The 17761-nt window shown below is 45.2% G+C and overlaps 1 protein-coding gene across 2 annotated transcripts in view; it reads right to left on the minus strand.

The window, feature by feature from the left end:
• Positions 1 to 17761, minus strand: part of LOC144149619 (uncharacterized protein CG3556) — a 134016-nt gene that overhangs the window by 103045 nt on the left and 13210 nt on the right. For both annotated transcript variants that reach the window (XM_077681274.1, XM_077681266.1), the window contains exon 2: positions 12107 to 12344. In XM_077681274.1, coding sequence (XP_077537400.1) covers positions 12107 to 12344 — 238 coding nt within the window. The remainder of the gene's footprint in view (positions 1 to 12106; positions 12345 to 17761) is intronic.

Raw genomic sequence — 17761 nt, forward strand, 5'->3', positions numbered from 1 at the left:
ATATACGATGGTGTGAGTGACGGGCGATTTATGCACGACGCTGAAATTGTGCGCCTTGGCAAATCGAAGCCGGCTTGCTGAATTTCGAGGCAGAGATCCCATCAAAGGCTTTAGAAAAATCTATCAATATTGCATCTGTGTAATGGGACATGTGGATAGATTTGTGAAGGACAGTTACCAATTCAAACAGTTGGGTTTGACATGATCGCTTATATCTGAATCTATGTTGATTTTCTAATAGTAAATTATTTGCATTTAAATGTGCCATGACTTGGGTGAATATAATATGTTCAAGTATCTTGCAGCAAGCTGAAGTTAGGGAAATAGGTCGAAAATTGTTTGGATTAGTATTATCCCCTCCATTAGGTACAGGTTTCACATGCGCGTTTTTTCAGTCATCTGGTATAGACCTTTTCAACTTTTTCGTCCTGGAAGCTGCCATTTTAGCAGTGGGCTGTGCTAGCGGACCTATAATTGGCGCAGTCGACAGGAATATGTAACTGCGCATGCGCAACACAGCCCAGGACATGTCCTGATTTTATGAAAGATTAACGCATGAAAAGGCTTATACTACTTGGGTCTAATGATTGTTGAAAAAATAGTGATAATAGAGCGGCTGACGTGTGAGCAGTCATTTTAAAGAGTTTTTTGCTAATGCCATCTGGCCCTTGACTAGAGATGAGGGGAAGGCGGTCGATTGCTTTCACCACACCATTTCTGGATATGGTTATCGGGTCATAGTATTAGGGATAACAAGGGATTGAAGAGGTACGAGAGTATCGAAAGGGAGTTCGTCGGTAAACACGCCACTGAAGTGCGCGTTAAACAGCTCTGAAGATGCTGCTAGAGACAGAGCGCCCTCACTTTTGTCAGGAAGGGTAGGTACTGCCTGAGTTTCCTTCGGATTAACCACAAGCCAGAATTTTTTGGGGTTACATGTTAACATATTGGGGAGAATTTTGTTGAAATAGGGATGTTTAGCTCTTTTGATAGTTTCCTCCAAAGTTGCACACAGCGATTTGGAATTTGTTCCAGCAGCTTTTCGGTATGCTCTTTTCTTTTTGTTTAAACTTGTCTTAACGTCCCTCGTAAACCAAGGCGCATTGGTTTTTGATTTCATATTTATTTTTGGTATGCAAGTGTTTTCTATTTCTTTCAGTTTATCTCGAACCATTATCCTGTTTTGGTTAGTTGTGCGTGTGGAAAAGGAATTTTGATATGGAACAGCAAAATCATTGAGCAGGAGGTTCATTTTGTCGGTGTCTGCCTTTGCGAAGTTCAGAATGTGTTTGTTAGTTTTCGTTTTATCGGGAAATGGAAATGACACAAGTCAATGTACAAAATGATCGCTGTTTTTTTCTAGAACTCGGGCACTGGCGTTACTTCGGGTATTCGTGAAAACTAAGTCTAGTATGTGCGGGCCACGCGTTGGTTCATGCACCAGCTGGGAAAGATAAAATAGGCTTAATGTGTGCGCGAAACGAGCGCATCCACTTCCGCTGGAATGGGTGACAGGTGTCTCCCAAGAAATTGTCGGGTAATTAAAGTTTCCGGAAAGAATTAAGCTACGCTGGGGAAATCTGTCGCATATGTGTTCGAGTGAGTTATGCAGGTGGTCCACAAACTCGAAGGAACTGTTTGGGGGCCGGTAACATGCACCAATTACACAGACGAAGCGACCAAAGCACGTTTTTACCCAAAGAAGCTCAGGGGGACTGTCACAAGCTATGATGGATGGTTGGAAAGCATTTTTTACAGCGATCATCACGCCGCCTCCTCGAGAAACGTTCCTATCACTGCGGAATACTGTAAAGTCATCAGAGAAAACGAGCTCGTAATTTGCTATGTCATTTCGAAGCCAAGTTTCCGTGCCAATTACTACGTCCGCAGAGCACGTGTGGGCCATAGCATGAACACAATCAAGTTTTTGGAATATGGTGCGAAAATTCGCCATCAGCACATAAACTTTGGGCGTGGTTGCAGGATATCGTGTTCTGGGCACACGACGTCATTCTGAAGCTGGCTGGACCTGGGGGCTGTTTTTTATTTGTACGATTAGGCCAGAAGCCGAATTGAATTGGTACGTCATGCCGTTTAAATGAAGCTTGTTGTAACGAACTGTATACTGTTCGTTTTTCTTGCAGTGGCTTTTAGCAAACTCGCGAAGCTTTTTCCTAGCGAATTGAACTTTTGGGGAGAAGCCCTCTTCCAGCCACACTTTAGGCGAGATATCTTTGAGTTTAGGCCCTTTATCAAGAGCCTCCATTTTAGATTTGAAGTCGATAAATTTAACTATGATGGGGCGATGAAAGTTTCGTCGTTGGTGGCCGACGCGATGAGCGCGCTCAATATTGCCCACTTGCAGGTTCAGTTTACTGGAAAAGAAATCGCGGACGATTTGTTCTCTAACTACGTAGTCTTCCTTCTCTTGTTCGGATATACCCTTTACCAGTAGGTTATTCCTTCGCATGGGATTGTTGAGGTCATCGACAACGTCGACAAGTTCCTCACTTGAGCGGATCAAAGACACCTTTACTTCTTCCACACTTCCACTAACGGTATTGACGGCGTCCTTCATTTGGAGCACACTTTTCAGGCTGTTCTCGATAGCACGAACACGACCTTTTATGTCTAGAAAATCTTGCCTAATTTTGTTAAGTGTAGAAATACTGGTGTTATTTTACTGTTCTGCCGTTGCTATGAATTCCTTCAGCGTGCTCATGACATCCTCTACCTTCGACGGGCCGGGGTTCAACTGAACGTCTCCTGAGCATAGCAACCTCAGGAAAATACACAAAGAAAGCAGGATCACGGACGGTCTCGGGAAAAACGCGCCAATCAAGGCAGAACCATTGGAAGCGCGTTAATCATAGCTGAGAACAAGATCCCTGCTAGCGACAAAAGTGCCGATGCGGGCACGGTAAGATCACAGATCAATACCCATAATGGCAGAAGGGGGATCACCCCCTGCCATGCTATTGCCCTGTGGATTAAGAATTCTACTACAAACTCTATCTTTTGTCGATGTCCTCGGTAGCATAGAATATGTCCGCTAGTCAGCTCCATGAAGCCTTCTCTGATCTTCTAACTTCGCTTAACTCTATAATATCCCACTTAAAGTCTGAGAGCTCCTCAAATCGTACAGCTAAGCTTCCCTCAGTAGACAGGGATCGCTCGTTAAACGTTGCCAGGGTCAAGTTCCAAAGCTGGCTTGTCCGGACCCAGAGATTTTTTAGCACCTTCTTCTGTATCGCTGGCCTGACCGATGGAGTGGTCAGGTGTTCTGCAGCTTCTGAGGACTGATGGCCGAGCATAGCATCGGTCACTCATGGGTTGTAGGTACCAACTACTGCAAAAGAGTGGCCAGATCCTTCTCTGGTGAGGGAGTGATGTTTGTGACATTAAGAGTCTTCCTCGCGTGGTTTCATTATATCTGGTTTTGCCTCTAAGGTGTCCGGACTGATGGTTATTTCCGGAGCAGTGAGCACTCCAAACCTGCAAAAGTTGTGCTTAGGTAAATCAAAGCCCTCTTCGTAGTGCGGGCGTCCAGACTTCTTGGCGCCTGTTAACAAGAAATCCTGACGCCCGCACTACGATTCTCTCACTGCCGCGGACAAATGATCTCGTACTGCAGAAGTTGTAAACCGCGTCTCCTTTTAAAGCTCACCGCTACGGCGCACACCGATGGGAAAACTTCCGGCATCACACGCACAAAGAACAAATAAATAAATGTCGAGAGCAGTGGCATACCTGCAGCAACGCGAGCCTGGCTTTTCAAGTTTTGGCGTCAAGACGTCTTGGTGCCTGTTCGTCTCAGGAGGGATAAGGATTCTCTCCCCACCACTGTCAAATGAGCAAATTACTCCGCCTCTTAACTCAAGGTGTAGCTTTGTCGCGTAAAGCGTAAAACACAAATCTGAGATAAGTGTAGAACTTAGATTCCAAATTCAGTCGATGCCTAGTTGACAGGCCGAATTTTAACAAGAGATATGTGATTTGTCAAGAGGAAACTACATTTTTGAAGGATTAACAATGAAAACGTATTTGAGAAAGAAGGCTGTCGTACGTGTTCGCAGAGGTGCTGTCATGCGCGCCATCCGGGCTCGAAGCAATGTAACCCAACACTGACAATTTTCAGGTTGTTCTGTGTAATTATTTATCGTGCACACAAGTATTTGAAGCGCTGTTTCGGTATTTCCAGGCCATAAGGCACCGATAAAAGCAATAGATATATAACATAAAATTTTGTGGTCAGTATTCCTTTAAGTTGGTAGGAGTTACCTGAACGGCGGAGAAGAATTGTGGAGTTATCAGTCCGAATACATTATAAAAGACATGCTCTCCGAGAGAAAAGGGGGTACTCAGAATGTAACTATCAAATGTGTTACCGCCAATTGGGATGTAACGGGTGTGAATAGTAATATATTACCAGTGTTGTACGGAACGGCGTTACAAGGAACGGCGTTCCTGGAACTAGTTCCTTTTTGGAGGAACGGAGGAACGCCACCGTTCCATTAAGGGTCGGTGGAACTGTAACTGTAACTCGTTACGTTTTTGAAGGAACGGCAGGAACGGCGTTCCTGCCGTTACATCGCTAGAATTTGGCTGTTTTTGATGCCAAGGCTCGAGTACAAAAATCCACAAAGCGCTAGTTTGCCCGCCCTTCAGCTGTACGTGCTTCCTCGAAGGTCAAAGGCAGAATAATAACCACGCAGCAGGCCGCAGCTTGTGCTTGCTTTCATGCTGGTCGCTTACGCGGCGTTCGAGGGGTGAATAAATAGCGTAGCCGCGAGAATGCTTTTAACCCTTCATCGTTTGTCTGGGGAGGCCAGAATGCGCGTCTGGCCGATAGAATTGTTCCCTGGCGGGGAAAGAATAGAGAGTTTTAGCAGTCCGTCCGTTCTGTCGTATGCGTTGTTACTGGTGGGTTGACCCGGACCCGGCTGGGTGCTTGGGCATTCGTCGCGGTAGGGAGATTAGTTCCGCGGGCCTGCCTTCGCCATGTCCGCGCCTCTGCACCCTTCCTACTCGCCCATCCGCGCGCTCAGGAGCTGACCGGTCCCGGTCAGCCCTGTAACAACGTAGCCAACGAAACGGAGGGACTGCTAAACGGGATCTGGACATTTGGGTGTTGGACATTTCGGTCCAGGACATTTCGGTGTGGACATTTCTGTGCACGGACATTTTGGAGCACGACGTCTTGGCCCAGACATTTTGAATGAGGGTATGTCCCAGGCATTCTTTGAACATTTTAGCTTTAATATTGTAATTTCGTGACTTGATATGATTTTACGTTCGAGACTTTTGCTTGCGCCGCCGTTCATGGAAACAAACGCTAAACCCTGGCGGAGCATTGCCACGTGAAACCCAATTTCTGTAGTAGATGGTAAAAATTAACGTTGTTAATTTGGATCCGTTCAAACATTTTTTTTTGTTATTTTAACAATCAAGTGAACAACCCTCAAACTTTAAGTGTTACCAAAGCGCTTTCCTTTCACTTCACCCAACAGTGCAAGACGCTGCTGCTTTTAGTCTATTCCACCCCGCCCCCCCCGCTAAACTTCCGCGAAAAAACAACAGAAAAACGAAGTCGATTAAGCGCGTGTGCATTTCGTTTTAATTATTCTCTCAATCAATCTCGCCTTCGTTGCATTCGGTGTCAGTTCTTCTGTAAACTAACAAACCAACGATCGCACTTACGGTGGCGTTATTTAGGGGAGGGGAAAGCTGAGCCCCGCCGGCAATCATCCCTCTAAGTAGAGAGAGAGGGGTGTCACTTGTGCTTCATCATTGCGTCGACTGGACTTCGAAAACTTGAAGACGACTGTTGCCGCTCTCGTCACACTAGCCTATTCATTTTTTTGGCCCTTATAATGGGAAGAAGCGATGTATACCTGGGGTGTCCATGATATGCGCGACTTGAAGAGTTATTTCCCAAGGGGGCGACTGAAGGCGCAGAAAGAGCGATTCCTGGAGTGGGGGCGCCGTCGGTATGACCGCGATGCGCGGAAGGGCGTAGCCAGCAAACGATAGTGGCCATTGTGTTATCAGCGGCTTTTTGGGTGGATTTTTGTGCCACATTATAGAGGTTACGTGCGCCCATGGTGAATGTAAAGCTTCTTCTCTGTTTTAAACGCGAAGTGTGCTATGTCATTGTTCTCAATTTATCACCCAATTCCTGCAAAAGCCTCCACTAAGAGGCTAGCGGTATGTTCTAAATAAAAAATAAAAAATCACTGCGGTGACGTTTCGGAGCTCCGTCAACTCCACCACGCCAGTAGGATTATCAGGGGAAACCGAAAATAATATGGCTGAAAAAGAAATCTGGTCGAGATTCAAGTGTAAAGTCGGGGGTAGGTGCTGCTAGGACAAAGAATTAAAATGTGGTAAATGTAGGCTTGTAAACATTAAACGAAGGTTGGTTGTCCCGAACACAATGGGTGGAATTTGTATGCACAACCGGTACGCGCTTAATCAGCATGTAGGACATTAGAACCTGCGGCTGTTTTCCAAAAGGCCCATTTTCCCTCCCCGACAATATCCTAGACCAGTGTTCGCGAATTCATTTTATCAAGGCAGCCCAGCCTACGTAATACTCTTCATAAGGTTTTCTTCATTCTGGGGGTCTAGCTAATGTTTCTTACTTTTTGGATATTGAGAGTGTGCATGTAATTTCTGTAATTTGAGCGTGTGTAATTTCAAAAAAAAAAAACAAAAGAGGCGGTAGACCATCGTAAACACCAGTTAATTGTCTTAGCTAAAAAAGAGCGAATATAAATTAACAACCTGTCATAAATGAAAAAAAAAAACGTGTGCTAAAGAATTCAATCGGCTGCGTAATAGGTGTCCCCAGGAAGAGGTGTTAAACAAAAATATATAAATGTAGAATTTCTAAAAATACCTGGCAAAGATCGAACATGGCATCAATCAAAAAAATTAATTCGCTGCTCCAGATTGTTGTTCATAACCCATGTTAACCGGAAATAAAAATATAACGGCTGTCGCAAAGAGGCAAGCACCGGATAATTTGGTCGCCGAAATGTCCGTACACCGAAATGTCCGTACACCGAAATGTCCGTGCACCGAAACGCTCGTACACCGATATGTCCGTACAACGATGTGTCCGTACACCGAAATTTCCGCACTGAAATACCCTGCACCGAAATGTCCTCGAGCCGTCTGGAGTTTGTCCGGCGCTCCCTGAAAAAATTCGCTAAGGAGCCTTTCTTTTTATTATCTTTATCTCCAGATAATCTGCAGCCGGTGGTGTTAATATTCGTATAATATACGTAGTTCGATGTGAGTTTTAAATGTCTCACTTAATTTCGACCAAGGATTATCCGACACTATGTTTACATTTAAAAACCTAATTGTAACGTTAATGTAACGACACGTTCCAATTTTCGAAATGGAACTGGAACGCGTTCCTTTCGCAATAAAAGAACTTGTAACGGGAACTCGTTTCAAAATTGGCAAGGAACGAGGAACGAGCTTTCGTTCCTATTTTGGAGGAACGTGTACAACACTGTATATTACCCTATATCACAAAGAATATAGCGCCTAGCATGTTATAATATAGCACAATCAGCCTTACCAGTTATTCAGAGGATTATGCAAATAGAAAGCTTTAATTGTGCATGCTTCCTCTAGACGAGTTTTAATGTTCTGTGGTGCATAACAAAATTATGTGAACGTTATGGACGGAGACTTGTAGATTGGACCTACTACAATCTAAGACCTTTCGGTCATTCGCCATGGTTATCCATAATGCACCCGAATGAGTAATTAAGACAACATACAGCTAACTCGGTCAATGATGAGGCACGGCACGCGATTTGGTTCGGCAGCATGTCTCGCCGAGCGGCATTAAGGAACAAATGACGTTTGAAATTGCCCAATGCCTCACTTAGCGTAGATCCTATTTTAGAGCCGAAACGGTATGGCTGTGCTAGTAATTAGCCGAATCCGCTGTTTCTCGAAGTAATTAGTCATACGGTCGAATTGTGGGGTAACGGGCTGAGTGCGCACTCCAGAGAACGGCTGTTTCAAAACAATGATTGTTCCCAAATTCAACCAAGCAAACCCGGACTTTCCAGCGCCTAATACAATATCATTCCGGTGAACACACGTTGGAACGTATGGAGGAACATTGTAGAACCACTGCAGCGGTAATCGTTATGACCGCAAATTAGGTTTAACAACCACATAATCGCAACCGTCTGTCATCAGCCAATGTCGCACTGCAGAAATGCCTGTACTAGAGGAAAATAATTCCGACTTACGTAAATTTGTCAAGTAATCAGGTCATTAACAACTCACATGCGGATATTGAACGAAAAAAAATGTTCACAAGCGGAAACAAGGTCTTTAAACGTTTTTTCAGCTTGCTATAATGAAAGGTTTGGGTGGAATAAGTAAAAAAAAATCTGTCTGGGCGATTTGTTCTTTGGCCGTAGCCACAACTAGTATTCTTAATTGTTAATAGAAAAAGTGGCGCAGCTAGCTCTAATTATCTCGTGTGATCAGGTCGTTCACAGGCTGGCTATACACGATGTATAAGAAAACAAATAGTTTTGACGCCATTTTTTTAAGTTGAACAGTAAAGTATGCTTAATAAGCGAGTGGGCAAACTGGAGGCTGTAGTGCACTGTTTAAAATGACCGTCCCTTTTTGAAAAAAAAAATCTTTGTCCAGTCCATGACCTCCGTAATCTAACTCGTACCACTACTACCTCAGGCAAAGATGGAATACACTAAGAAACTGCTCCGTAACTCCTATCTTGAAGGCACACCGGCTGACCACTTCAATTATTGCTGGACCACTAATTACCTGCCCCATCCAGGGAGACATGTTGAGATAACTCTGATTCGCAAGCCCGGCAAGCTAGACACCCTCAAAAATCTTCAGCCAATTTCCCTAAAATCATGTTCCCGCAAGATATATGACCCCTATAGTTCAAAATAGACTCATAGCATTCCTCGAAGACCCCTACCTACTATCCCACAACATGTTCGGCTTCCATATGCCCAATTATTATCATAAGTCGTTCTGTTGCAGCTTAAAGAAGAAGTACTCGCGCCACTAAGCTCAAACACCAAAAGCGCCATCCTTGCTCTTGATATAAAAGGAGCCTCCGATAATGCATCCCATGCGACAATACGAAAGTATCCAGCCAATTAACTGCGGCACTCATATCTACCATTGCGTACACACCTTTCTTGCCGATTGCACCGCCACACTTAGCGTCGGTCTCAAGCCTCAACCGATATGTCTCCTTACGCACCGGACATCGCGGTACCCCCAGGGTGTAGTCATCTCTTTCCTCCTCTTTAACCTTTCAATGATCCAACTACCGCCCTTATTTCAACAAATTCCACATATACAACCCGCACTTTAGGCTAACGATCTAACCATTTGGACCACCGGAGGTAATATTGGTGAGCAACAAGACACCCTCGAAGCAGACATTAACACAATCTGCAACTATCTCGGAGTCCGTGGCCTAAATTGAACCCTTCTGCAAAAACGCACGCAGGGCCGTAAGCCACAACCTCTCACAGACCCCGAATGAACCCTACGCGGCAGTCCCATCCATAATACGCCTACTATCCTCGTTCTTTGGCTCACGATCCTATCGGACGGCGTAAGAATTTCCACTACCCATCACTTAAAAATCACACTATTACAAACAACACACCTCATAATACGTATCGCTCATCGTCGACTAGGGCTCGAAAAAAGCGACCTCGTGCGTCTCATTCATACGGAAGCGTATATGTAGCTCTTAAAAAAGCGAAATTTAAAGACTGGATATCATCATTCGCCAAGCCCTTATATGAACACTAGGGCTCCCCCGACAACTTCCACTGCCATATTTTGTCAGACGGAAATATATAATGCCTGGGATAAACTCCGCGAGGTCCGTGATGCCAATCAAATCCAACGACTCAAGCTGACGTCCAGTGGTCCATCTACTGCGTTGCCTTGTGCCCTGGCTACGAAATTTTGTATCTGCATACCCCTCTCCAAGGCATACCACTTCCACTAGAACTTCGAACTTTTAGGGGCGACGTCCTTTAGGGGCTGGGGCTGTTGGTGTCTCCTGTCGTCGTCATAATCGTCGTCTCAAGTAGTCAGGGTACCAAAACATCGGCAAACTCGTTTACGCCTCGCACTAGAACGTAACGCGTGCTAAAAAAAACACCGGGACACTAGTTTACGTCTCGCGCTGGTGCGCTTTGTAAGGCATGCTAAAGAAACACCAGGACACTCGTTTACGCCTCGCGCTAGAGAGCGTCGTGCTTCAAAGACACGAGACTTTTGCAGCAAAGCTGCATTCCTCTGCCCCCATTCGTTTCATCTCCGTCGACAAAAACACCAAGGCGCCAAGTATACACTTATACACTGCATGGTTGGCCCCTCCCCAGGTTTCACGTTAGTGGAGATGGCCCAGGATTTTTAGCTCCGTCGCCCGAATACCCCGTATGCACCCAGTTCACCACCAAGGTCATCGACAAACCCGCATTCGAGCGCTTCGCGAGATGCTTCAGGCGAACCCCAAAGACATCCGCTATGTTGACGCCGCAAATACCGCTCCAAACCTGCCTTCGCAGTTGCAACCATAAGTCAACAAGGTAGAGAACTGAACTCGGCAACTGTCGTCTCCAAAGATTCCATAACCGCAGAAAAATTCGCCATAGTCCTCGCTGCCGCTACTGGTCAAGGCTCTATCACTGTTGTCACCGATTCTCAAGCTGCCCGTCGGCATTGCACCACTGGCCTCATTGCACCCCCAGCCTCCGTATTTTTCAATCTATCCGTAACCCCCTGGACATTCTCCGGACCCCGGAGCATGAGCGTCCGGAGCGGAAGGAGGTGGCTCATGCCACTGCCCGCGCGAATATCTTTCGGGCGTTCCCTCCAGCACTCCGCCGCCACCTTCGGAAGACTACCATCCTGTGCCTCGAACATACAAAGACATCCATAAACACTACTAGAATGCCGCACTCTGCATCCGCCCCAGGACAAGTTAGATAAAGAAGAAGCCACCGCCTACTACCGCCTTCAAACCAACACATACTCACACGGCACCCTCCTCCAGTACATACACCCGATCTTTTACTCCGTCAGAGGCAAATTCTGCCCCTAACCATGCACATTCTACTACATGACCTGGGAGTGCTCCCATCCTCTTTCCCTTAAACCCACCCCCTCCCCCAACCATGTGCTAGCCAGCCAACACACCAGTGATCAGCATAAGCTTCTCAAAATGGCCAGCCTGGCAGCAACCACCCGGGGTGTGCTGGACTAAGAAGACCTCGCACCGCCATAGGTGCGAATTATTTAACTGTTGGTTTTAATAATATTCACTCCTCCCCTAGCAGTTCACGCATGTTGAAAGTTCGAACTATCGCAGAAACTGTGCAGTGGAGATCACAGGACACAAATGTGAAACCCTCACACGTGTACTAAAGTCAGTACCGCAGCATGTGATAATAACGTTTCATGTGATCTTCAACATTAAAAATTTTTAACACTTGGCTCTCAGCTAAGCCTCAGCCGTGATTGCAATGAGAGATATGAATATATTTAATGAATCGATTTTGAGACCCCATTTCCTCCGTTTTTACCCGCGAGAATTTAACGTCGTCAAAGCCGTCTCGTATACTTTTAATAAGTTATCTTTATAAATTCAGTTCGTTGCCTATTTTTTCAAAACGCTGGGGATTTGCGGAAATAACTTTGATTCTTTTATACGTGTTACCTTTATTCTTCAGAAAAATAAAAGTGATGGTATGCGACAATCAACGAAATACTCGTACGGCTGGAACTGTGTTTCCTATCGTAACACTGTCACGTGAACTCACCTGTTCGCTACTCGCTCTTTTTTTAGGACTGCATCAGTGATTACACGCAGCATGCATTTCCCAATAGGAACGCAATCACTTGCCAGATGCTAAAACCGGAGCGGAGTAACACACTTGAAAACGTCAATAACACTGTCGGATCAGAAGTGGCACTTTTGAACCGTGTTTGGTATTAGGACACGGACACACTGTCCGTAGCGGTGGGAGTGGGGCGCTGACTGATGAAACCGAATGCGTACGTGGGCAGTTGGACGAGCAGCTGGTGCTGCAGCTCTCGCACGTGCAGGAGAGCTTCAGCCGAGCAGCGGTCGAAGAATCCAGGATCGACGAGTGCCAGGGCCAGCGTCCGGTGGTGCACGTCCCCCGGCGGCACCTCCGCACTGGCGCCGTACTGGCGGCATGGGTGCGCCTTGAGCCACGATCGCGCACGGCCGAGGGCTTCTCCTTCCGGGCCTCCCTGCGCGTCCGTCGGCCCGTCTGAAGAGTCCCGCGAAGGTTATATCACTTTAGCGGAACGGCTGAAGTGGTAGCGTTAGCGCACACCCAGAATACGGGCTGGCAAAAAGTTTGGAACAGGTCTTGGGACACTTTGGGTGTTCTTAAGATTGGTAAGTATGCGGTGATGTGCGCGCCACCAAAAAAGCGCAGAAATAACACAGCTTGTGCATTTTAGGGACGCAATTAAGGGATTAGATCACCGAAACTGAAACTAGGCAATCAGCTGCTCCGTGAACTGGTGGGCTTCCAATTCCAAATCCAAAATGCGCAGTTGGGGGTTAGTATTTCGCCTCCCTAATAAGAATGACCGCTGTCGCACGTGGCGTCGCCCACGATTGTTCAGGAACGGCGCCTTTATGACAATTCATTTCGCAGTTCGAAGTCATTAAATCGTTACCTAAGTGACTTGCTCTAGCCTTCTTCCATTCTCCGGAAACAAAAGAAAGAAGTTATATATATATATATATATATATATATATATATATATATATATATATATATATATATATATATATATATATATATATATATAAATATATATAAATATATATATATATATATATATATATATATATATATATATATATATATATATATATATATATATATATATATATATATATATATATATATATAAATACATCTTCTTCGTTCCCTCTTCTTCCTTTCTTTGTATCGCCCACAATATTTGCTGCACTATGTGTAACGTTCCCAAAGCTGTTTTAAACCGAATAGCTCAATCCCGTTTCTGAATTCTCAATCGGGCTTTATTTTTCCCTTTTCCCGGCAACGTGTGCTGGTTATACGAAATTGGTGACCCATACAAATGTCCTTTTCCTGGTGGTAGAATGTACGTGTCGCGCTGTCGCTTCCCTCATGATTCCAGAAGATGCTGTTTTGATCAGACCGAAACTTCTGCGATGGTTGGTTCATACTTAAAGAAACAAATGCGTTCGGCAATGAAAAGACGACGACGAAGAAAACAAGAAAAAACACATGCAGCCGTCAGTCTGTCATTTACTGTTTTCTTCGTTCTTGTCTGCTCGGCTCCACACGTTTTTTGTAAAGTTTTATCGGTGCTGGTTTAAGCGGGGTTGAAATATCATGCACCCCTCCGTCTAACGACGAGGATGGTTGAACGCGGAGCTTTCTTAGGAGAGATTCTTTTGTTGTCGTCTGAGTTTGAACTCCGACCCGCAGACGGTTTGGACTTAATTTTGACTCGTTGAGATTCGACTTTGACTCGCACTTAGTTCGCACTTTTGATCGCAGCGGTTTTGATTTTGACCCTTCGCCATTTCGTTTCGCACGAAGAAAGCTTCGCTTTCAATCATCGTCGTTATACGGAAGGGTGCATGCCATTCCTGTCTAATTTTGCATGTCCATGCATTCGACTGCGTGCGTCGTAATGGCGCAGTGGATAGACGGCAACTTCATACCGGACCATTGGTCTATCCATACCATGGGAAGCGTCTTTTTCTTCTTTCGTTTCACCCACGATCATCATCGTCATCACCACCACAGAAAGTTGGCTTTCCCGCAGTGCGTTCTGGAGTGCGCACGGATGCCATTAGTGAGACGTACAAATCTTCGCGTTAAAAATTTTCGCAATGTCGGTAATGGGACATATTATTTGTATGTTTTCATCTTTCATTTTCCGGCTCGTCCCTGTTATATCAGTTCTTCATTAATGCTGCAGTTGTTCTTCGAAGTTATAAATATGAGTGTTTTAAGAGTTTTCCTTTTTTCAGAGACAATCGAAAAGCACTGGCAGGATGAAAAATCGCCTGAGCTTCACTGAAAACCTCAGTGAGTTTACTACGAAGCAAAGCAACTGAATTATAAATCTCTGCCAATAGAGGAGGCAATTCAGGCCACAAGGTGGGCCTATCGAATGATTTCGCTCGAAAACGGGGTTTTCATTAGGATGTAGCGCAACGCACGGATTATATTTTTCAGCCTACACTATCATGCTCAGATGACTTGTTGAGCCAGACGGTGGTCTTTCGTTATTCATGAACTGTAAATGCTCGTTTTGTCGCTTGGTTACATTTTTTTCGAAGTTAGAGAACAGGATTAAAAACTGTAGGCTAACAGCGTGTTTCACAGAAGTGGTTCGACTAGAAAAATAGTTTGAAAAAAAAAAAAAAAAAAACGATCGACGTGCACTCTAAGGCACTCCCGTGGTTCAGCTTAACCGCAACGCCCTCGCAACACCTATCCATGCCGCCAACGAAGGAAATCCGACAAATCGCAACTATGTCCATCGATTTGCCTCAAAAATGTGATCTGCGCCGTGTCAGTGCTCAATGCAGAACGTCACGTTGCATTGCGTGATGGCGCCGTACAGACCGAACTTTTGAGTGAAATCGCATGCTAGACGTCGTCATTGGACGTAATTTCATCGTCGGCCACATGGATCAGTCAATTGAGGCTATTGTGGAGAGCCACGGGATTGTCTTAGAATGCGGGTCATTCCAGGGTATTTCTCGCTTAGTGGTAAAGCTTGAGTCGAGAAGAAAGCTTTTTGGCCCACAAGATTTTGGGGAATAACGTAAGCCTGGCCTCATAAAGGAATTGGCGGGCGTATGTACGTGCATGAATGACTAAGTCCCTTCCCCTCAACTTTCCTCCTCTTGCTGGCGTAGTGGGTAGAACATAGCAGGCTGTCTTTATAGCGTGGCAGGCTCACATAGCACACTGTATTTAAGGAACTATGTGCAAGTGAGAACACAGCAGTTCCTCAGAGGCTGCGAGCAGTTCTATAATTTATTTATCGGCCGGCGTTTTGCTATTACACTTATGATAATTTTAGTTTATCTGTAGCGGCAGCTAGCTGGACTTTACACAGCGTTGTCAAGGTCTCAATGGCCGTTGTGAAGGTGTCTCCATGTGAGTTAGCAGGAGATGCCGGAATTCCCGTTTCTTAAGTAGTTGTTTTTAATGCGAAAACCGTAAGTGCCCCATTCTGCGAAAAGCCGTAGTTGTCGTTGATGCTGTCGTTATTGTACGGTCAAGAAAATCGCCGCCTCTGGAAAGAGTAGATAAATGAAAAACGCACCTGCGATCCAGTGGGATTCGAACCCGGGTCTCCACTATAGCAGGCCAGTGCGCTACCACTGAGCTTTGTTTTTTCTTCCTTTTTTTTCATTGTATCTTATTCAAATATATATATATATATATATATACAAGAACTATTTACAGACAATGGGGCTTAATTTACAAAGCGAAGCGGGTAATCAGGAATTCGGTGAGCAAAGCGTTGAGAAGAATTCCCGCTAGTAACGGGGCAATCATTCACACCAGTGCAGAACAGGATACCAATCAGGTTCAAAATTATTTTGGTGATAGGAGCCTTTCAACTTAATTATCGTTTGACTAAAGTGCTACTTTGAATGTACCATCGGCTGAGCGTTTCTGTTTAACATGTGCGCTTTCCATAAGCTGTGTGAGGCCATCAGAAGAGAACAGGTCATAATTCCATAAAACATGTCATAAAACAGGTCACAACTGGGTGCTACAGGATGTAGCATACTGCGGGGTGTTAATTCAAAGTAGTCTCGGAGTGTTCCTTCGAGCACATCTCAGCACAAAATAGCGTCTTTGCAGTCAATGAAACAGGGCTCAATTGTTTCTCTATAGCACCACAAAGTCGAAACTTAACAGAAGACACAAAAATGTTCCTACGATGTACCCATGTTTTAACGGGCAAGGTTTCGGTATGTAGCGTGAAAAGGAAGATTTTGTACATGGAGAAATAGGCATTTTTTAAAGGAAATCATGGCCGGGTAAACCATCGTAAACAGGTCTATGGAGGGATGCAGGAAATGCCATTGATAATAAATATCTGTGAAGTGTTTTACGTGACACCGTAAATGAATGGTCATTGTAAAGGCTAGCCAATAAAAACCTCACAGAAGAACGCACCTCTTGCATGAATCCCGCAAACGTGACCGTGAGGAAAGTTTAGAAGAAACAATAATGCGGGAAAAACATTTAGAAGATTCCCTTACTAAAAGTCTCTAATAATGTGCTGGGATGAGTCACGAAGAAATAAAATACGAGTGACTAGTTGTTGCAAATGGAGGTGCGTCAGCCCGAGTCCTCCTGCACAGACAGGTCTAAACAGATTACCGCGTCTCACAGGCTGCAACAAGACGACCCTACAAATGTTGCGAAGGTCCTGTAAAAACGCTGAATAGAAAGCCGCAAGCATTGCACAATTTGTAAAACATACAGTAATTTTGTAGCGAGAAGCATGCTACACGCCTTAGCTCTACCGAAAATTGTAAAATTGAAAGAGAGGAGGAGGAGGAGGAATAAACGTCCCTATAAAGCAGTTCGCCATGGGGAAGAGTCCTTATTCCAGGACCCCTTGAGACCGTCCGGCTTCTTGAGCCCTCTTCACCAGCCAAAGCTGGTCATCAGGGTCCGAGCTGGACAGTGCTCTCTCCCAGTGCTCAGGGGAGGGTAAGGGCAGGGGGCGTAGGTTGGGGTTCTTCTCACAGCCCCACACAATGTGGTAAAGCGTGCCCGGAGCCTCACAGAAGCGGCATAGAAAGAGAAGCGAATTCGATGTAGCAGTAAAGAAGTTGTTAAGTAGTAGAACCAGCCTTTCGCCTTCAAAGCATGAATTTTTGCTTTCTGTGCACGATGTAAATATTGCCTATTGGCTCGTGGTTTTCCATCTCTTCAGGTGTTTTTTTTTTGTTTTATTGCAATGAACATTCACATGAATTGTTCAGCTTTGAGGAAACGTTGCACTGGAACAGAAGCGTTAAAGGAGCCATGAAGAGAAAACACAAGTTTGGTTAATTCGAAAGGTTGCCTCGTTAGAACCATAACGACACCACTTATAACGCAAACTTCGCTCAAATAAGCTACATAATTAGGAAAAAAGGAAATGACCATGCGACCCACCAGCTCATTTTCCGCAACAGAACCTATGATGTCACTCGAGAATGCTCTGCGATTGGCGGAGGCCGGCAAAAGCAAACGCATGTTAGGCAGGGCTTACAGTTTGCATAGCGAGCTATATGCCCGTTAAACATACTGCACATTCCTTTTATGACACTAAGAACGGTGGAGTAAACGGTTTAAGTTCCGAATAAACACGCAAGCGTGTGCGCCAATGCGTACGAAACTACCGCCAGCCGAACTCGACATCTCGCCATCGCCACCGTCGCGCAGACGAATATTCGGGTTCGAGGCTCTTCGGTGCCAACGAACCGTCCCAGCACGCACAGCCGCGACCTTGCTTGGTATCGTAATCCCTTCACAGGAGGTTTGCCGTCATATCGCCAACCAGCAAAGGTAAAAATAGAAACGAGGGGAGTAAGAAACAGCAAGCAGCGACGAGATAGTGACAGTCGTCGCAGTTTCGGAATGGTGTTGGC

Source organism: Haemaphysalis longicornis, unplaced genomic scaffold, assembly GCF_048455015.1.
Source record: "Haemaphysalis longicornis isolate Haplotype H1 unplaced genomic scaffold, Haemaphysalis longicornis Haplotype H1 scaffold_1, whole genome shotgun sequence".
Classification (NCBI taxonomy): domain Eukaryota; kingdom Metazoa; phylum Arthropoda; class Arachnida; order Ixodida; family Ixodidae; genus Haemaphysalis; species Haemaphysalis longicornis.